General features: G+C 49.6%; 1 protein-coding gene across 2 annotated transcripts in view; it reads left to right on the forward strand.

Moving 5' to 3' along the window:
• The window catches only part of LOC135503817 (constitutive coactivator of PPAR-gamma-like protein 2), a 77435-nt gene extending 60920 nt beyond the window's left edge, over window positions 1–16515 (forward strand). The window contains exons 12-16 of one of the 2 annotated variants that reach the window (XM_064921954.1): window positions 14186–14395; window positions 14527–14770; window positions 15916–16051; window positions 16149–16215; window positions 16334–16515. In XM_064921954.1, coding sequence (XP_064778026.1) covers window positions 14186–14395; window positions 14527–14770; window positions 15916–16051; window positions 16149–16215; window positions 16334–16417 — 741 coding nt within the window. In that variant the 3' untranslated portion in view covers window positions 16418–16515. The remainder of the gene's footprint in view (window positions 1–14185; window positions 14396–14526; window positions 14771–15915; window positions 16052–16148; window positions 16216–16333) is intronic. The other variant, XM_064921956.1, reaches the window with a different exon arrangement.
• The last annotated feature ends 4947 nt before the right edge of the window (window positions 16516–21462 follow it).

Genomic DNA, 21462 nt, shown 5'->3' on the forward strand with positions numbered 1-21462 from the left:
GTTTCTACCATCTTAACAACACTATCAACAAGGCAGCTCCTACGGGCCCTAGTTTCTACCATCTTAACAACACTATCAACAAGGCAGCTCCTACGGGCCCTAGTTTCTACCATCTTAACAACACTATCAACAAGGCAGGTCCTACGGGCCCTAGTTTCTACCATCTTAACAACACTATCAACAAGGCAGCTCCTACGGGCCCTAGTTTCTACCATCTTAACAACACTATCAACAAGGCAGCTCCTACGGGCCCTAGTTTCTACCATCTTAACAACACTATCAACAAGGCATCTCCTACGGGCCCTAGTTTCTACCATCTTAACAACACTATCAACAAGGCAGGTCCTACAGGCCCTAGTTTCTACCATCTTAACAACACTATCAACAAGGCAGGTCCTACGGGCCCTAGTTTCTACCATCTTAACAACACTATCAACAAGGCAGGTCCTACGGGCCCTAGTTTCTACCATCTTAACAACACTATCAACAAGGCAGGTCCTACAGGCCCTAGTTTCTACCTTCTTAACAGCACTATCAGCAAGGCAGGTCCTACAGGCCCTAGTTTCTACCATCTTAACAACACTATCAGCAAGGCAGGTCCTACGGGCCCTAGTTTCTACCATCTTAACAACACTATCAACAAGGCAGGTCCTACGGGCTCTAGTTTCTACCTTCTTAACAGCACTATCAGCAAGGCACCCATTCATACCCCACAAGACATGTCACCAGAGGTCTCTTCAAAGTCCCCAAGTCCAGAACAGACTATTGGAGGTGCACAGTACTACATAGAGCCATGACTACATGGAACTCTATTCCACAGTAGTACATAGAGCCATGACCACATGGAACTCTATTCCACAGTACTACATAGAGCCATGACCACATGGAACTCTATTCCACAGTACTACATAGAGCCATGACTACATGGAACTCTATTCCACAGTACTACATAGAGCCATGACTACATGGAACTCTATTCCACAGTAGTACATAGAGACATGACTACATGGAACTCTATTCCACATCAGGTAACTGATGCAGCAGTAGAATCAGATTTAAAAAGCAGGTAAAAATACACCTTATGGAACAGCGGGGACTGTGAAGACACACACACAGGCACAGACACACGACGACATGCGCACGACACACACACACATGGATTTTGTACTGTATGTGGTAGTAGTGGAGTAGGGGCCTGAGGGCACACAATGTGTTGTGAATGTATTGTAATGTTTTTAAAATTGTATAAACTTACTTAATTTTGCTGGACCCAATGTAAGAGTAGCTTCTGCCTCGACAGGAACTAATATGGATCCATAATAAACCCCAGGAAGAGTAGCTTCTGCCTCGACAGGAACTAATAGGGATCCATAATAAACCCCAGGAAGAGTAGCTTCTGCCTCGACAGGAACTAATGGGGATCCATAATAAACCCCAGGAAGAGTAGCTTCTGCCTCGACAGGAACTAATAGGGATCCATAATAAACCCCAGGAAGAGTAGCTTCTGCCTCGACAGGAACTAATGGGGATCCATAATAAACCCCAGGAAGAGTAGCTTCTGCCTTGGCAGGAACTAATGGTGTTCCATAACAAACCCCAGGAAGAGTAGCTGCTGCCTTGGCAGGAACTAATTTGGATCCATAATAAACCCCAGGAAGAGTAGCTGCTGCCTTGGCAGGAACTATTGGGGATCCGTAATAAACCCCAGGAAGAGTAGCTGCTGCCTTGGCAGGAACTAATGGTGATCCATAATAATACACCAGGAATAGTAGCTTCTGCCTTGACAGGAACTAATAGGGATCCATAATAAAACACAGGAAGAGTAGCTGCTGCCTTGGCAGGAACTAATGGTGATCCATAACAAACCCCAGGAAGAATAGCTGCTGCCTTGGCAGGAACTAATGGTGATCCATAATAAAACACAGGAAGAGTAGCTGCCGCCTTGTCAGGAACTAATAGGATCCATAATTAATATAAATACCTGTTTATTGAAATGCATTCCAGGTGACTACCTCGTGAAACTGGTTGAGAGAATGCCAAGAGTGTGCAAAGCTGTCAAGGCAAAGGGTGGCTACTTGAAGAATCTCAAATATAAAATACATTTTGATTTGTTTAACACTTTATTTGGTTACTACATGATTCCATGTGTTATTTCATAGTTGTGATGTCTTCACTATTATTCTGGAGAATAGTAAAAATACAGAAAAAACCTAATTCTAAAAGTTGTGTGAACAAAATAAAAATATCTTGTGCGTTCTCCTTTGTCCTGAGTTGAGGGGTTTGTGCGTTCTCCTTTGTCCTGAGTTGAGGGGTTTGTGTGTTCTCCGTTGTCCTGAGTTGAGGGGTTTGTGCGTTCTCCTTTGTCCTGAGTTGAGTGGTCCGTACGTTCTCCTTTGTCCTGAGTTGAGGGGTCCGTACGTTCTCCTTTGTCCTGAGTTGAGGGGTCTGTACGTTCTCCTTTGTCCTGAGTTTTGGTGGTCCCTCGTGGGCTTATCTTTTAGTGTGTGTCCCTGGTTACACTGTCGTCTGGCTGATCCTTTAGGATGTTTCCCTGGTTACACTGTCTGATGGGTGTGTCCCTGGTTCGACTGTCTGATGGCTGGTCCTTTATGGTGTGTCCCTGGTTACACTGTCTGATCCTTTAGGGTGTGTCCCTGGTTACACTGTCTGATGGCTGATCCTTTAGGGTGTGTCCCTGGTTACACTGTCTGATGGCTGATCCTTTATGGTGTGTCCCTGGTTACACTGTCTGATCCTTTAGGGTGTGTCCCTGGTTACACTGTCTGATCCTTTAGGGTGTGTCCCTGGTTACACTGTCTGATCCTTTAGGGTGTGTCCCTGGTTACACTGTCTGATCCTTTAGGGTGTGTCCCTGGTTACACTGTCTGATCCTTTAGGGTGTGTCCCTGGTTACACTGTCTGATGGCTGATCCTTTAGGGTGTGTCCCTGGTTACACTGTCTGATGGCTGATCCTTTAGGGTGTGTCCCTGGTTACACTGTCTGATGGGTGTGTCCCTGGTTACACTGTCGTCTGGCTGATCCTTTAGGATGTTTCCCTGGTTACACTGTCTGATGGGTGTGTCCCTGGTTACACTGTCTGATGGGTGTGTCCCTGGTTACACTGTCTGATGGGTGTGTCCCTGGTTACACTGTCTGATGGCTGGTCCTTTACGGTGTGTCCCTGGTTACACTGTCTGATGGCTGATCCTTTAGAGTGTGTCCCTGGTTACACTGTCTGATCCTTTTGGGTGTGTCCCTGGTTACACTGTCTGATGGCTGATCCTTTTGGGTGTGTCCCTGGTTAGACTGTCTAGTGGCTGATCCTTTAGGGTGTGTCCCTGGTTGCACTGTCTGATGGCTGGTCCTTTAGAGTGTGTCCCTGGTTAGGCTGTCTGATCCTTTTGGGTGTGTCCCTGGTTACACTGTCTGATGGCTGATCCTTTTGGGTGTGTCCCTGGTTAGACTGTCTAGTGGCTGATCCTTTAGGGTGTGTCCCTGGTTACACTGTCTGATGGCTGGTCCTTTACGGTGTGTCCCTGGTTACACTGTCTGATGGCTGATCCTTTAGAGTGTGTCCCTGGTTAGGCTGTCTGATCCTTTTGGGTGTTCCCTGGTTACACTGTCTGATGGGTGTGTCCCTGGTTAGACTGTCTGATGGCTGATCCTTTAGGGTGTGTCCCTGGTTACACTGTCTGATGGCTGATCCTTTAGGGTGTGTCCCTGGTTACACTGTCTGGTGGGTGTGTCCCTGGTTACACTGTCTGATGGCTGATCCTTTAGGGTGTTTCCCTGGTTACACTGTCTGATGGGTGTGTCCCTGGTTAGACTGTCTAGTGGCTGATCCTTTAGGGTGTGTCCCTGGTTACACTGACTGGTCCTTTAGGGTGTGTCCCTGGTTACACTGTCTGATGGGTGTGTCCCTGGTTAGACTGTCTAGTGGCTGATCCTTTAGGGTGTGTCCCTGGTTACACTGTCTGATGGGTGTGTCCCTGGTTACACTGTCTGATGGCTGATCCTTTAGGGTGTGTCCCTGGTTACACTGTGATGGCTGGTCCTTTAGGGTGTGTCCCTGGTTACACTGTCTGATCCTTTAGGGTGTGTCCCTGGTTACACTGTCTGATGGCTGGTCCTTTAGGGTGTGTCCCTGGTTACACTGTCTGATGGCTGATCCTTTAGGGTGTGTCCCTGGTTATACTGTCTGATGGCTGATCCTTTAGGGTGTGTCCCTGGTTACACTGTCTGATGGGTGTGTCCCTGGTTACACTGTCTGATGGCTGATCCTTTAGGGTGTGTCCCTGGTTACACTGTGATGGCTGGTCCTTTAGGGTGTGTCCCTGGTTACACTGTCTGATCCTTTAGGGTGTGTCCCTGGTTACACTGTCTGATCCTTTAGGGTGTGTCCCTGGTTACACTGTCTGATCCTTTAGGGTGTGTCCCTGGTTACACTGTCTGATCCTTTAGGGTGTGTCCCTGGTTACACTGTCTGATGGCTGATCCTTTAGGGTGTGTCCCTGGTTACACTGTCTGATGGCTGATCCTTTAGGGTGTGTCCCTGGTTACACTGTCTGATGGGTGTGTCCCTGGTTACACTGTCGTCTGGCTGATCCTTTAGGATGTTTCCCTGGTTACACTGTCTGATGGGTGTGTCCCTGGTTACACTGTCTGATGGGTGTGTCCCTGGTTACACTGTCTGATGGGTGTGTCCCTGGTTACACTGTCTGATGGCTGGTCCTTTACGGTGTGTCCCTGGTTACACTGTCTGATGGCTGATCCTTTAGAGTGTGTCCCTGGTTAGGCTGTCTGATCCTTTTGGGTGTGTCCCTGGTTGCACTGTCTAATGGCTGGTCCTTTAGGGTGTGTCCCTGGTTACACTGCCTGATGGCTGATCCTTTAGGGTGTTCCCTGGTTACACTGTCTGATGGGTGTGTCCCTGGTTAGACTGTCTGATGGCTGATCCTTTAGGGTGTGTCCCTGGTTACACTGTCTGATGGCTGATCCTTTAGGGTGTGTCCCTGGTTACACTGTCTGGTGGGTGTGTCCCTGGTTACACTGTCTGATGGCTGATCCTTTAGGGTGTTTCCCTGGTTACACTGTCTGATGGGTGTGTCCCTGGTTAGACTGTCTAGTGGCTGATCCTTTAGGGTGTGTCCCTGGTTACACTGACTGGTCCTTTAGGGTGTGTCCCTGGTTACACTGTCTGATGGGTGTGTCCCTGGTTAGACTGTCTAGTGGCTGATCCTTTAGGGTGTGTCCCTGGTTACACTGTCTGATGGGTGTGTCCCTGGTTACACTGTCTGATGGCTGATCCTTTAGGGTGTGTCCCTGGTTACACTGTGATGGCTGGTCCTTTAGGGTGTGTCCCTGGTTACACTGTCTGATCCTTTAGGGTGTGTCCCTGGTTACACTGTCTGATCCTTTAGGGTGTGTCCCTGGTTACACTGTCTGATCCTTTAGGGTGTGTCCCTGGTTACACTGTCTGATCCTTTAGGGTGTGTCCCTGGTTACACTGTCTGATGGGTGTGTCCCTGGTTAGACTGTCTAGTGGCTGATCCTTTAGGGTGTGTCCCTGGTTACACTGTCTGATGGGTGTGTCCCTGGTTACACTGTCTGATGGCTGATCCTTTAGGGTGTGTCCCTGGTTACACTGTGATGGCTGGTCCTTTAGGGTGTGTCCCTGGTTACACTGTCTGATCCTTTAGAGTGTGTCCCTGGTTACACTGTCTGATGGCTGGTCCTTTAGGGTGTGTCCCTGGTTACACTGTCTGATGGCTGATCCTTTAGGGTGTGTCCCTGGTTATACTGTCTGATGGCTGATCCTTTAGGGTGTGTCCCTGGTTACACTGTCTGATGGGTGTGTCCCTGGTTACACTGTCTGATGGCTGATCCTTTAGGGTGTGTCCCTGGTTACACTGTGATGGCTGGTCCTTTAGGGTGTGTCCCTGGTTACACTGTCTGATCCTTTAGGGTGTGTCCCTGGTTACACTGTCTGATCCTTTAGGGTGTGTCCCTGGTTACACTGTCTGATCCTTTAGGGTGTGTCCCTGGTTACACTGTCTGATCCTTTAGGGTGTGTCCCTGGTTACACTGTCTGATCCTTTAGGGTGTGTCCCTGGTTACACTGTCTGATCCTTTAGGGTGTGTCCCTGGTTACACTGTCTGATCCTTTAGGGTGTGTCCCTGGTTACACTGTCTGATGGCTGATCCTTTAGGGTGTTTCCCTGGTTACACTGTCTGGTGGCTGATCCTTTAGGGTGTGTCCCTGGTTACACTGTCTGGTGGGTGTGTCCCTGGTTACACTGTCTGATGGATGTGTCCCTGGTTACACTGTCTGATGGCTGATCCTTTAGGGTGTTTCCCTGGTTACACTGTCTGGTCTTTTAGGGTGTGTCCCTGGTTACACTGTCTGATGGCTGATCCTTTAGGGTGTTTCCCTGGTTACACTGTCTGGTGGCTGATCCTTTAGGGTGTGTCCCTGGTTACACTGTCTGATGGCTGATCCTTTAGGGTGTGTCCCTGGTTACACTGTCTGGTGGGTGTGTCCCTGGTTACACTGTCTGATGGATGTGTCCCTGGTTACACTGTCTGATGGCTGGTCCTTTAGGGTGTGTCCCTGGTTACACTGTCTGATGGCTGATCCTTTAGGGTGTGTCCCTGGTTACACTGTCTGATGGGTGTGTCCCAGGTTAGACTGTCTGATGGCTGATCCTTTAGGGTGTGTCCCTGGTTACACTGTCTGATGGGTGATCCTTTAGGGTGTGTCCCTGGTTACACTGTCTGATGGGTGTGTCCCTGGTTACACTGTCTGATGGCTGATCCTTTAGGGTGTTTGCCTGGTTACACTGTCTGGTCCTTTAGGGTGTGTCCCTGGTTACACTGTCTGATGGCTGATCCATTAAGGTGTGTCCCTGTCTGGTGGCTGATCCTTTAGGGTTTGTCCCTGGTTACACTGTCTGATGGGTGTGTCTCTGGTTACACTGTCTGATCCTTCAGGGTGTGTCCCTGGTTACACTGTCTGATGGGTGTGTCTCTGGTTACACTGTCTGATCCTTTAGGGTGTGTCCCTGGTTACACTGTCTGATGGGTGTGTCCCTGGTTACACTGTCTGATGGCTGATCCTTTAGGGTGTTTCCCTGGTTACACTGTCTGGTCCTTTAGGGTGTGTCCCTGGTTACACTGTCTGATGGGTGTGTCCCTGGTTACACTGTCTGATGGGTGTGTCCCTGGTTACACTGTCTGATGGGTGTGTCCCTGGTTACACTGTCTGATCCTTTAGGGTGTGTCCCTGGTTACACTGTCTGATCCTTTAGGGTGTGTCCCTGGTTACACTGTCTGATGGCTGGTCCTTTAGGGTGTGTCCCTGGTTACACTGTCTGATCCTTTAGGGTGTGTCCCTGGTTACACTGTCTGATCCTTTAGGGTGTGTCCCTGGTTACACTGTCTGATGGCTGGTCCTTTAGGGTGTTTCCCTGGTTACACTGTCTGATCCTTTAGGGTGTGTCCCTGGTTACACTGTCTGATCCTTTAGGGTGTGTCCCTGGTTACACTGTCTGATCCTTTAGGGTGTGTCCCTGGTTACACTGTCTGATCCTTTAGGGTGTGTCCCTGGTTACACTGTCTGATGGCTGGTCCTTTAGGGTGTGTCCCTGGTTACACTGTCTGATGGCTGATCCTTTAGGTTGTGTCCCTGGTTACACTGTCTGATCCTTTAGGGTGTGTCCCTGGTTACACTGTCTGATGGGTGTGTCCCTGGTTAGACTGTCTGGTGGCTGATCCTTTAGGGTGTGTCCCTGGTTACACTGTCTGGTGGGTGTGTCCCTGGATACACTGTCTGATGGCTGATCCTTTAGGGTGTGTCCCTGGTTACACTGTGATGGCTGGTCCTTTAGGGTGTGTCCCTGGTTAGGCTGTCTGATGGCTGATCCTTTTGGGTGTTTCCCTGGTTACACTGTCTGATCCTTTAGGGTGTGTCCCTGGTTACACTGTGATGGCTGGTCCTTTAGGGTGTGTCCCTGGTTACACTGTCTGATCCTTTAGGGTGTGTCCCTGGTTACACTGTCTGATGGCTGGTCCTTTAGGGTGTGTCCCTGGTTACACTGTCTGATGGCTGATCCTTTAGGGTGTGTCCCTGGTTAGGCTGTCTGATGGCTGATCCTTTTGGGTGTTTCCCTGGTTACACTCTCTGATCCTTTTGGGTGTGTCCCTGGTTCGACTGTCTGATGGCTGATCCTTTAGGGTGTGTCCCTGGTTAGGCTGTCTGATCCTTTAGGGTGTGTCCCTGGTTACACTGTCTGATGGGTGTGTCCCTGGTTAGACTGTCTGATGGCTGATCCTTTAGGGTGTGTCCCTGGTTACACTGTCTGATGGGTGTGTCCCTGGTTACACTGTCTGATGGCTGATCCTTTAGGGTGTGTCCCTGGTTACACTGTGATGGCTGGTCCTTTAGGGTGTGTCCCTGGTTACACTGTCTGATCCTTTAGGGTGTGTCCCTGGTTACACTGTCTGATCCTTTAGGGTGTGTCCCTGGTTACACTGTTTGATGGGTGTGTCCCAGGTTAGACTGTCTGATGGCTGATCCTTTAGGGTGTGTCCCTGGGTACACTGTCTCATGGGTGTGTCCCTGGTTACACTGTCTGGTCCTTTAGGGTGTGTCCCTGGTTACACTGTCTGATGGCTGATCCATTAGGGTGTCCCTGTCTGGTGGCTGATCCTTTAGGGTTTGTCCCTGGTTACACTGTCTGATGGGTGTGTCTCTGGTTACACTGTCTGATCCTTCAGGGTGTGTCCCTGGTTACACTGTCTGATGGGTGTGTCTCTGGTTACACTGTCTGATCCTTTAGGGTGTGTCCCTGGTTACACTGTCTGATGGGTGTGTCCCTGGTTACACTGTCTGATGGCTGATCCTTTAGGGTGTTTCCCTGGTTACACTGTCTGGTCCTTTAGGGTGTGTCCCTGGTTACACTGTCTGATGGGTGTGTCCCTGGTTACACTGTCTGATGGGTGTGTCCCTGGTTACACTGTCTGATGGATGATCCTTTAGGGTGTGTCCCTGGTTACACTGTCTGATCCTTTAGGGTGTGTCCCTGGTTACACTGTCTGATGGCTGGTCCTTTAGGGTGTGTCCCTGGTTACACTGTCTGATCCTTTAGGGTGTGTCCCTGGTTACACTGTCTGATCCTTTAGGGTGTGTCCCTGGTTACACTGTCTGATGGCTGGTCCTTTAGGGTGTGTCCCTGGTTACACTGTCTGATCCTTTAGGGTGTGTCCCTGGTTACACTGTCTGATCCTTTAGGGTGTGTCCCTGGTTACACTGTCTGATCCTTTAGGGTGTGTCCCTGGTTACACTGTCTGATCCTTTAGGGTGTGTCCCTGGTTACACTGTCTGATGGCTGGTCCTTTAGGGTGTGTCCCTGGTTACACTGTCTGATGGCTGATCCTTTAGGTTGTGTCCCTGGTTACACTGTCTGATCCTTTAGGGTGTGTCCCTGGTTACACTGTCTGATGGGTGTGTCCCTGGTTAGACTGTCTGGTGGCTGATCCTTTAGGGTGTGTCCCTGGTTACACTGTCTGGTGGGTGTGTCCCTGGATACACTGTCTGATGGCTGATCCTTTAGGGTGTGTCCCTGGTTACACTGTGATGGCTGGTCCTTTAGGGTGTGTCCCTGGTTAGGCTGTCTGATGGCTGATCCTTTTGGGTGTTTCCCTGGTTACACTGTCTGATCCTTTAGGGTGTGTCCCTGGTTACACTGTGATGGCTGGTCCTTTAGGGTGTGTCCCTGGTTACACTGTCTGATCCTTTAGGGTGTGTCCCTGGTTACACTGTCTGATGGCTGGTCCTTTAGGGTGTGTCCCTGGTTACACTGTCTGATGGCTGATCCTTTAGGGTGTGTCCCTGGTTAGGCTGTCTGATGGCTGATCCTTTTGGGTGTTTCCCTGGTTACACTCTCTGATCCTTTTGGGTGTGTCCCTGGTTCGACTGTCTGATGGCTGATCCTTTAGGGTGTGTCCCTGGTTAGGCTGTCTGATCCTTTAGGGTGTGTCCCTGGTTACACTGTCTGATGGGTGTGTCCCTGGTTAGACTGTCTGATGGCTGATCCTTTAGGGTGTGTCCCTGGTTACACTGTCTGATGGGTGTGTCCCTGGTTACACTGTCTGATGGCTGATCCTTTAGGGTGTGTCCCTGGTTACACTGTGATGGCTGGTCCTTTAGGGTGTGTCCCTGGTTACACTGTCTGATCCTTTAGGGTGTGTCCCTGGTTACACTGTCTGATCCTTTAGGGTGTGTCCCTGGTTACACTGTCTGATGGCTGATCCTTTAGGGTGTGTCCCTGGTTACACTGTCTGATGGGTGTGTCCCTGGTTACACTGTCTGATGGCTGATCCTTTAGGGTGTGTCCCTGGTTACACTGTCTGATCCTTTAGGGTGTGTCCCTGGTTACACTGTCTGATCCTTTAGGGTGTGTCCCTGGTTACACTGTCTGATCCTTTAGGGTGTGTCCCTGGTTACACTGTCTGATCCTTTAGGGTGTGTCCCTGGTTACACTGTCTGATCCTTTAGGGTGTGTCCCTGGTTACACTGTCTGATGGCTGGTCCTTTAGGGTGTTTCCCTGGTTACACTGTCTGATGGCTGATCCTTTAGGGTGTGTCCCTGTTTACACTGTCTGATCCTTTAGGGTGTGTCCCTGGTTACACTGTCTGATCCTTTAGGGTGTGTCCCTGGTTACACTGTCTGATCCTTTAGGGTGTGTCCCTGGTTAGGCTGTCTGATGGCTGATCCTTTTGGGTGTGTCCCTGGTTACACTGTCTGATCCTTTAGGGTGTGTCCCTGGTTACACTGTCTGATCCTTTAGGGTGTGTCCCTGGTTAGACTGTCTGATGGCTGATCCTTTAGGGTGTGTCCCTGGTTACACTGTCTGATGGGTGTGTCCCTGGTTACACTGTCTGATGGCTGATCCTTTAGGGTGTGTCCCTGGTTACACTGTCTGATCCTTTAGGGTGTGTCCCTGGTTACACTGTCTGATCCTTTAGGGTGTGTCCCTGGTTACACTGTCTGATCCTTTAGGGTGTGTCCCTGGTTACACTGTCTGATCCTTTAGGGTGTGTCCCTGGTTACACTGTCTGATCCTTTAGGGTGTGTCCCTGGTTAGGCTGTCTGATGGCTGATCCTTTCGGGTGTGTCCCTGGTTACACTGTCTGATCCTTTAGGGTGTTTCCCTGGTTACACTCTCTGATCCTTTAGGGTGTGTCCCTGGTTACACTGTCTGATGGCTGGTCCTTTAGGGTGTGTCCCTGGTTACACTGTCTGATGGCTGATCCTTTAGGGTGTTTCCCTGGTTACACTCTGATCCTTTTGGGTGTGTCCCTGGTTACACTGTCTGATGGCTGATCCTTTAGGGTGTGTCCCTGGTTACACTGTCTGGTGGCTGATCCTTTAGGGTGTTTCCCTGGTTACACTGTCTGATGGGTGTGTCCCTGGTTACACTGTCTGATGGCTGATCCTTTAGGGTGTTTCCCTGGTTACACTCTCTGATCCTTTTGGGTGTGTCCCTGGTTACACTGTCTGGTGGCTGATCCTTTAGGGTGTTTCCCTGGTTACACTGTCTGATCCTTTAGGGTGTGTCCCTGGTTACACTGTCTGATCCTTTAGGGTGTGTCCCTGGTTACACTGTCTGATCCTTTAGGGTGTGTCCCTGGTTACACTGTCTGATCCTTTAGGGTGTGTCCCTGGTTACACTGTCTGATGGCTGGTCCTTTAGGGTGTTTCCCTGGTTACACTGTCTGATGGCTGATCCTTTAGGGTGTGTCCCTGTTTACACTGTCTGATCCTTTAGGGTGTGTCCCTGGTTACACTGTCTGATCCTTTAGGGTGTGTCCCTGGTTACACTGTCTGATCCTTTAGGGTGTGTCCCTGGTTACACTGTCTGATCCTTTAGGGTGTGTCCCTGGTTAGGCTGTCTGATGGCTGATCCTTTTGGGTGTGTCCCTGGTTACACTGTCTGATCCTTTAGGGTGTGTCCCTGGTTACACTGTCTGATCCTTTAGGGTGTGTCCCTGGTTAGACTGTCTGATGGCTGATCCTTTAGGGTGTGTCCCTGGTTACACTGTCTGATGGGTGTGTCCCTGGTTACACTGTCTGATGGCTGATCCTTTAGGGTGTGTCCCTGGTTACACTGTCTGATCCTTTAGGGTGTGTCCCTGGTTACACTGTCTGATCCTTTAGGGTGTGTCCCTGGTTACACTGTCTGATCCTTTAGGGTGTGTCCCTGGTTACACTGTCTGATCCTTTAGGGTGTGTCCCTGGTTACACTGTCTGATCCTTTAGGGTGTGTCCCTGGTTACACTGTCTGATGGCTGGTCCTTTAGGGTGTTTCCCTGGTTACACTGTCTGATGGCTGATCCTTTAGGGTGTGTCCCTGTTTACACTGTCTGATCCTTTAGGGTGTGTCCCTGGTTACACTGTCTGATCCTTTAGGGTGTGTCCCTGGTTACACTGTCTGATCCTTTAGGGTGTGTCCCTGGTTAGGCTGTCTGATGGCTGGTCCTTTAGGGTGTGTCCCTGGTTACACTGTCTGATGGCTGATCCTTTCGGGTGTGTCCCTGGTTACACTGTCTGATCCTTTAGCGTGTTTCCCTGGTTACACTCTCTGATCCTTTAGGGTGTGTCCCTGGTTACACTGTCTGATGGCTGGTCCTTTAGGGTGTGTCCCTGGTTACACTGTCTGATGGCTGATCCTTTAGGGTGTTTCCCTGGTTACACTCTGATCCTTTTGGGTGTGTCCCTGGTTACACTGTCTGATGGCTGATCCTTTAGGGTGTGTCCCTGGTTACACTGTCTGGTGGCTGATCCTTTAGGGTGTTTCCCTGGTTACACTGTCTGATGGGTGTGTCCCTGGTTACACTGTCTGATGGCTGATCCTTTAGGGTGTTTCCCTGGTTACACTCTCTGATCCTTTTGGGTGTGTCCCTGGTTACACTGTCTGGTGGCTGATCCTTTAGGGTGTTTCCCTGGTTACACTGTCTGGTCCTTTAGGGTGTGTCCCTGGTTAGACTGTCTGGTGGGTGTGTCCCTGGTTAGACTGTCTGGTGGGTGTGTCCCTGGTTAGACTGTCTGGTGGGTGTGTCCCTGGTTAGACTGTCTGGTGGGTGTGTCCCTGGTTAGACTGTCTGGTGGGTGTGTCCCTGGTTAGACTGTCTGGTGGGTGTGTCCCTGGTTAGACTGTCTGGTGGGTGTGTCCCTGGTTAGACTGTCTGGTGGGTGTGTCCCTGGTTAGACTGTCTGGTGGGTGTGTCCCTGGTTAGACTGTCTGGTGGGTGTGTCCCTGGTTAGACTGTCTGGTGGGTGTGTCCCTGGTTAGACTGTCTGGTGGGTGTGTCCCTGGTTAGACTGTCTGGTGGGTGTGTCCCTGGTTAGACTGTCTGGTGGGTGTGTCCCTGGTTAGACTGTCTGGTGGGTGTGTCCCTGGTTAGACTGTCTGGTGGGTGTGTCCCTGGTTAGACTGTCCGGTGGGTGTGTCCCTGGTTAGACTGTCTGGTGGGTGTGTCCCTGGTTAGACTGTCTGGTGGGTGTGTCCCTGGTTAGACTGTCTGGTGGGTGTGTCCCTGGTTAGACTGTCTAGTGGCTGATCCTTTAGATCCAGCAGGCCCTGTGAGGTCACATGATATTTCACCTGGTTGTGAAGGGTCTTAGACCAAGAGCTTAGATGAACTCAGTCGTCCATAACAGTTCAGCATTATCCATGGACACTAAAAGGATGTTCAACTTATGACATCACTTCTTATCCATATGGTTGGTTTTATGAGAAATCTAAAAAGAACAGGGACTTTGCATTGATATGAAAAGCTTATACTAAATATGATAATACAACATGTCATGTCTCAAAATTAATATCCATTTGACCTCTATTGTTTTGTGTTCTGTGAATTCCACTTCATTGGGTCAGGTAGCCATGAAGCCTTAATTCTTCACAGCAGGGGGGGGGGGTCCTTTTCTCCATTGATTTAGTCACCCTCATTCTGACCATCCTACTGGGGTAGAAACTCCAATACCATTGGAATGGATTATGAGAGACATGAGGTTTGGAGCATTGGGTTTCTTAGAGGATTATCTGCACAGTTAACATATTATTTTACCCATTGATCAAAAGATGCGTTTTTGATTGGACGCATTATTTAATGTGTGTTTGTAGGTGGAGAAGGTAGATGGTCGGGGAGTGCAGCTGGCGTCTCTCTTCATGGCGGGCGTGGACACGGCTCTGTTGGTCAACGATGTGTGTGGTCAGCCGTTACCATGGGAACACTGCTGCCCCTGGGGCTTCTTTGACGGGAAACTCTTCCAGACCAAACTGGCCCGTGCCGCCCGAGACCGCCAGGCTCTGCTCGACATGTGTGAAGGACAGGTCGGTCGGGGGGGGGGGGGGGGTTGGATGGCCATTGTCCCCCATGAGACAAATTGCTTTCTGTGACCCATGTAAAAGGCTAACTCGACTTCCGGGATTTATAAGTATATATAATTTTTTCTGTCCAACAGGAGGAGCTGGTGTCTCGTGTGGAGAAGATGCGTCAGGCCATCCTAGAGGGCATCAACTTCTCTCGTCCTCCTCCCCCTCCTCCTCCTCTCCCCCCTCCTTCCTTCCTGCCCCCTCCCCCCTTCTACCCTCTGCCTCCCCTCTACCCTCCCCGACCCATGGGCAACATGCCACACCACCACCCTCAACATCCTCACCCTCATCACCACTCACACCCAGCCCAGCATAGACCCAGAGCCTTCCCAGGTGAGCATCTGACACACACACGTTCACAAGTGCACACACATATCCAATAGATCAATGCAAAGATCCAAGACGCTGAGACGCCAAGGTGTTGGATCCGAGACGCCAAGGTGTTGGATCCGAGACGCCAAGGTGTTGGATCCGAGACGCCGATGCGCTGGTGTTGGATCCGAGACGCCATGGCGTTGGTGTTGGATCGAATATGCCGAGGCATTGGTGTTGGATCCGAGGCGTTGCATCTGAGACGCCGAGGCGTTGGTGCTGCATCCGAGACGCCGAGGCATGGTGTTGGACCCGAGGCGTTGCATCCGAGACGCCAAGGCGTTGGTGCTGCATCCGAGACGCCGAGGCGTTGGTGTTGGATCCGAGGCGTTGCATTCGAGACGCCGAGGCGTTAGTGCTGCATCCGAGACGCCGAGGCGTTGTTGCTGGATCTGAGGCGTTGTTGCTGGATCTGAGGCGTTGTTGCTGGATCTGAGGCGTTGTTGCTGGATCTGGGGCATCGGTGCTGGATCCAAGATGCCTAGGAATTGGTGTTGGATCTGAGGTGTTGGATCCGAGACGTTGCATTCGAGACGCCGAGGCGTTGTTGCTGGATCTGAGGCGTTGTTGCTGGATCTGAGGCGTTGTTGCTGGATCTGAGGCGTTGTTGCTGGATCTGAGGCGTTGGTGTTGGATCTGAGGCGTTGGTGTTGGATCCGAGACGCCTAGGAATTGGTGTTGGATCTGAGGTGTTGGATCCGAGATGTGTTGGATCCAACACCAACGCTTCGGATCCAAGACGCTGAGACGCTGGATCCGAGGCGCTGGTGCTGGATCCGAGGAGCCAAGGCGTTGGTGTTGGATCCGAGGCATTGGTGCTGCATCTGCGATGCGTAGGTGTTGGTGCTGGATCCGAGACGCCGAGGCGTTGGCTTCGAGACGCCGAGGCGTTGGCTTCGAGGCGTTGGCTTCGAGGCGCCGGCTTCGAGGCGCCGGTGTTTGATCCGAGGCGCCGGTGTTTGATCCGAGGCGCCGGTGCTGGATCCGAGGCGCCGAGGTGTTGGTGCTGCAACCGAGACGCTGTTCGTGCACCAGGAAGTTTGATGTTCTATCTGCACTTTTCTAACAGATAACAAGCACACTTTTATCTGTCTTTTAATGAGCAGGTCTGCAGTCGATCCCCCCCCAGGGAGGGAAGTTGGAGATAGCCGGAATGGTGGTGGGGCAGTGGGCCGGGAACAAACCACTGCGTGGCAGAGGGGGATTCAACATGCAGGTGGTGTCAGTCGGGGCTGGGAGAGGGTAAGACACTGCTGCTGCTCACTAAATTAAACTGTCTCCATACTTACTTGAGTCTAATATTACTTTTTACTAATCCCTCTCTCCCGCGTCTCTCCAGAAGGGGTAAGGACATCCCAGTGAAAGGAGGGCGAGGAGGTAAAAAGGTGACTGCCAACAGAATAAAGGTTTGACATCAGAATAAGGTCAAGCCATAGAATAAGCGGTGTGTTGTCACACTAAATGTAAAGAGACCGTTAGATGTAGTTTTAAATAAGCATTAACTCTTTCTCTCCTTCCCTCCAGACCTCACCCCCTCCCCCTCCACCAGCCCCCCCAAGTCCTCTGAGGGTGACGGTCTTAACTCTGGGGGTGTGGCCCAGAAGCTGAACGGCAGCCCTGCAGCCTCCGCTATTGGCCAGCCTTTGGATCTTCCCCCACTGGCCCAGCCAAACCCGTGTGCCTTAGCCAGCAAAGACAACCAATCAGAGGAGGCCCCTTGTTGCCTTGACAGCTGTCCTTCAGACGGAATGTAACGAAAGAGGATTGACTAGGCTTTCCCAGAATGCACCAGGGTGTTCTGAAAGTGCCGTCTGTGTTCCACTGCCTTCCCCTATCTGTTAGCCTCGCCCACCAACACACCAACCAGGAAGTCAGAGAGGGGGAGGTGCTCTGCTCAATCAGTGGATTTGATTGAGGTGTTCCGCTAGCCTTTCCCCCCCCTCTCTCTGCTTCTTTGTGTAATTGGTTCGGCAGAGCAGTAAGCCCAACCCCTTGATTTTGTCATGTTTTATTTTAACGATGAGAGGTTTTTCTCCATGAGTCCATTTTGTCTAAGCCCCGCCTCCGCCCCATAAAGCCCTGCCCCCATGGCTGTTGTAGCCCCAGCACACTGTCTCATGTTGTAATGATCCCTCCCTAGTGTTAAAATTGATTGTGAATTGAAATGGGATGATGTGATCTACACTCCCCTACCGAGGTCTGCACAGTTAGACTTGAACTACAGTGTTTAGTAGTAGTAGTAATAGTGGGTTTACACACACAGTAACGTTGACACTAAACACACACTGTTGGCCAGTCTGTTAGTTCCTCGGTTTGGTAGCCATTAGAGGTGTGTAAAGGTTTAGTTGCCCAACCCAGCCGTGTTGAGACCCCTGACCACAGATGTAAACTGTTGCCATAGGGACCTCATGGCAAGCGGCGTTCCATGTGAGGTCAGAGAGGAATAGAGAAAGGAGGATGACATGGCGTTTGCTAAATCCCCCAATACACCACCGATAATGATCTATTAGCATCAACCGCGCCTCTAACCTCCCCGCCAGACCCATCTGTATTAGCTACGCTGCGTTGTGTTGCTAATCACAACACTACCTGGGGCGGCAAGTAGCCTAGTGGTTAGAGCGTTGGGCCAGTCACTGAAAGGTTACTGGATCAAATCCCAGAGCTGACAAGGTAAAAATCTGTCGTTCTGCCCCTGAACAAGGCGGTTAACCCACTGTTCCTAGGCCGTCATTGTAAATAAGAATTTGTTCTTAACTGACTTGCCTAGTTAAATAAAGGTTACATTTAAATATAAAATATTACCCTGAGCGTCGGTGTGTTAGCATAGCTTAGCCCCTTCAGTAGCATTTGCACCGCTAATGCGTTAGCATGCTAACGTAGGCCAGACCCTTGAATAACATTAGCACTTACGTTAATATGCTAGCATGCTAATTTAGCCTAGCCCAGCCGTGTTGAGACCCCCTGACCGCAGATGTATGTACGCACCTTAACCTGATGCTCCAACGTATGGAAGCTCTTACCCCTATATTATATTACTGCATTATCCCCTATGCTCTTATTGTATATCCCAATGGGGAGCACTTACTAATGTTGCATTCGTTGTGATTATTAATGAATTGACAGTCTGTCTGAGAGGGTTCCCCTGTGACCTAGGACATTTCTTTTACCTCTAACTTTAGACATTAGACACCTTTAGAGACTTATTTTGTGCGTTAATATACCCCTGTTAACAATAGCTGTTTAAATGTGAGCAGAGTGGTCTTCGGAAGAGTCCCACTGGATCCCCTTACAGGTTAAAACACAGTCAGGACAAACATGGTGCCACATCAGGTGTTAGAGGGGCTGACCTCTGACCTCTAACTGGCACCGCGTCTCAATTGGCACCTTATTTCCTACATGGTGCACTACTACTCCTGTTCATCAGAAGCAGTGCATTATGGGGGTAGGTTGCCGTTATAGACAAGACCCGATGAAGTCCCAAAGCATAGACCCACACCAGCCCTGTCACCTGGCTGGCCAATCGGGACAGGCCTGGTTGCACCGCCGCCCCAACCCCGCCTGGTGATTAGCAGTCACCACGGCGATAGCACAGCGTTCTAAGCTCTTTAACCAACAGGAAGCACTTCCCCCAAACTACCTAGACAATCAGCAGGGGTTTGGGGTGGGAACACTTGAATGTTCTGCCCCAAATCTAAAGATCCTAAATAGTTTTATAATTATGATAGAGGACAAAAATAAGTATTCCCTTAATAGGTGTGCTCTGAGGGGAATCAGAGTATTGACTTGTTTTAATGTTAGTAGATGACAGAGCAGAGAGGAATCAGTGTATTAACTTGTTTTAATGACAGAGCAGAGCAGTAGGATTTGTCTGTCTGTCTCCTGGACATCTGTAGACTTAATCAACTCAACCAGCGTAGGGACATGGATGCTGCCCAAAGGACTCCTAGTCCTTCTACTGCACTACTTCTGTTTAGGGCCCATAGGGCTTTGGTCAGAAGTTGTGCACTATATAGGGAATGGGGTACCATTTGGGAGGCACCCAATATGAATCCCTGGCAAGGCAACAGAAGGAGACCATGTCAATGACTTCTGATGGTAGGCCTAAGACAATGTTTCCCAAACTCGGACCTGGGACGCCATGGTTTTTCCCCCTAGCACTACACAGCTGATTCAAATAGTCAAAGCTGTGTAGTGCTAGGGTCAGAACCAAAAGGTGCACCCGGGAGGGGGGTTGACTGAGTTGGGGAAACGCTGGTCTAAAATCTTAACTGTTTAACTGAAGGAAACCCTGACCAGATGAAATGGCACCCTATTCCCTACATTCTGACTGATCCTCTTCGCTCCTGTGAAGAACCTAAGGATTCCACAAGACTGCCTCTGCTGCTGATCTTCAGACTTATACTCATAGGGTACACAGTCATTGTTGATATTTAAATCACTGAGCCCACCGTTAAGATCCATGACACCGAGACACAACAAACGGCCTGTTAACTTGTCAACAAACAAGTACCAAATGAAAGCCAGGGTTTTACTGATGGCTGGTTATTGATATGACTACAGCTGAAGCATACAGAGCATTGTTAGGAGTGCTGCTACTGTAGTTGTAGGACAGTAGTAACAGTATTGGACAAAGCTCTTCAGGACTGTAGGTAAAACACAAACATAAAGGGCGACATTCTGTCTGCTAAATAGTCCAATTCCAGGCCCAACTACCTTAGTAGCATCTCCATAGCCCCACAAAGCCCAAAGTTGCAAAAAGCAAACATAGCATCTAAATACACTTCAACCAAAATGATTTTAGAAAGCTGTGGCTCAAAATTCCATGGCGTGCAAAGGGTTGTGGAACTGCTTACAAGCAAATCATCTCTGCCTTCTGATGGTTGTTGTAAAACGAGACTTTGGAGATTAACCCCACAAGAAGTATTGGGAACAACAACAGTCATTTAATCCAGTCGTCTCAGGGCTATCTAGCAGACAGATTTGAACCCCTAGACTGGCTAGAGAAGAGCCCCACTGGTCATATAATACCCAGCATGACTAGACGACTAATGTACATATTCATAGGTTGCACCTCCGTCACCCGGGCGCATCATGCCATTGTTGTGAACGTTCTCAAGCAGGCCTCTATCGGTGGCGCCATTGTGGTGCCCTAAAGTTGCCATTAAAAAAAGTACTTTTTGGAAATACAATGACATTGCTAAAGTAGTCAAGTATTTAGTAGGAAACAATTTTGCCAGCGTTATCATGCCATCAAATTTACTTTGATTACGATGTTGTCATTAGCTAGCAAACTTTGTCTAAAACCTCATTTTTAAAAATGGCCTCACCTCTATTTTAGCCAGCTTTCTAGCTAATGTTACACTGCATTTAAAGTCAATCTGGTGGCCTCACCTCAATCTTAGCTAGCTAGCTAATGTTATACTATATCTAAAGTCAATCTGGTGGCCTCACCTCAATCTTAGCTAGCTAGCTAATGTTATACTGTATCTAAAGTCAATCTGGTGGCCTCACCTCAATCTTAGCTAGCTAGCTAATGTTATACTATATCTAAAGTCAATCTGGTGGCCTCACCTCAATCTTAGCTAGCTAGCTAATGTTATACTATATCTAAAGTCAATCTGGTGGCCTCACCTCAATCTTAGCTAGCTAGCTAATGTTATACTGTATCTAAAGTCAATCTGGTGGCCTCACCTCAATCTTAGCTAGCTAGCTAATGTTATACTATATCTAAAGTCAATCTGGTGGCCTCACCTCAATCTTAGCTAGCTAGCTAATGTTATACTTTATCTAAAGTCAATCTGGCGTCATCAAAAGGTTATTTATTATTTTCTCCTTTTGAATGTCATTGTATCTCCAAGCCACTGTAATGCACTTTTGATGAAATCTTCATCAGTAGAACGCTCAGTCGTGCCTCAGTTCAAAACGAACGTTCTAAACAATATTGTGACGAAACTTGCAACCCATGAATAATGCTTTGCCCTTTTTCTCATGACATTACTGTAGCACATTAAGATAATGGGACACTGCAGGTCATGAGTATTTCTGTTCAGCCAGGAGGAGGAGTGGGCCTACTTATGTCACTCCGCTAGCTGGCAAGATTACGTTCCTGTCGACTCACTCATAAGAATACTTACTCACGCACACAGTTGTTACCAGCCCTCTCTTTGTGCAGAAGTGATGTAATGTTGCTGTTCCTCGTCAGTTACTGTCTGTGGGTGAAGCAGAGAGACTTGGTAACACCTACTGTTGTGCCGAGCTGCAGTCTGACACACACACAGCCCTCTTGACTCGTAAGAATACGTGCACACACACACACACACATTGATGTCACACCCTGAGTTAGACACTAGCTAGTATGGATAAAGTCAACAACAACATAACTCTCCCATTGTTATCCGTGTCTGATTTAGTTGTATTAGATTTTATTGATCAGTGATTTTATTGCATATTTTAATATTCCTCTATATACCAACATCCCCTCTCTCTTCACCCTCCTCGCTCTTCACCCCCCCTCGCTCTTCAACCCCACCTCTCTTCACCCCCCCCCCTCGCTCTTCAACCCCCCCTCGCTCTTCAACCCCCCCTCGCTCTTCACCCCCCCTCGCTCTCTTCACCCCCCACAGTCTGTCTGGTACACCAACACACAGTCTGTC

This window comes from Oncorhynchus masou, chromosome 18, assembly GCF_036934945.1.
Source record: "Oncorhynchus masou masou isolate Uvic2021 chromosome 18, UVic_Omas_1.1, whole genome shotgun sequence".
In the NCBI taxonomy this organism is placed as follows: Eukaryota; Metazoa; Chordata; class Actinopteri; order Salmoniformes; family Salmonidae; genus Oncorhynchus; species Oncorhynchus masou.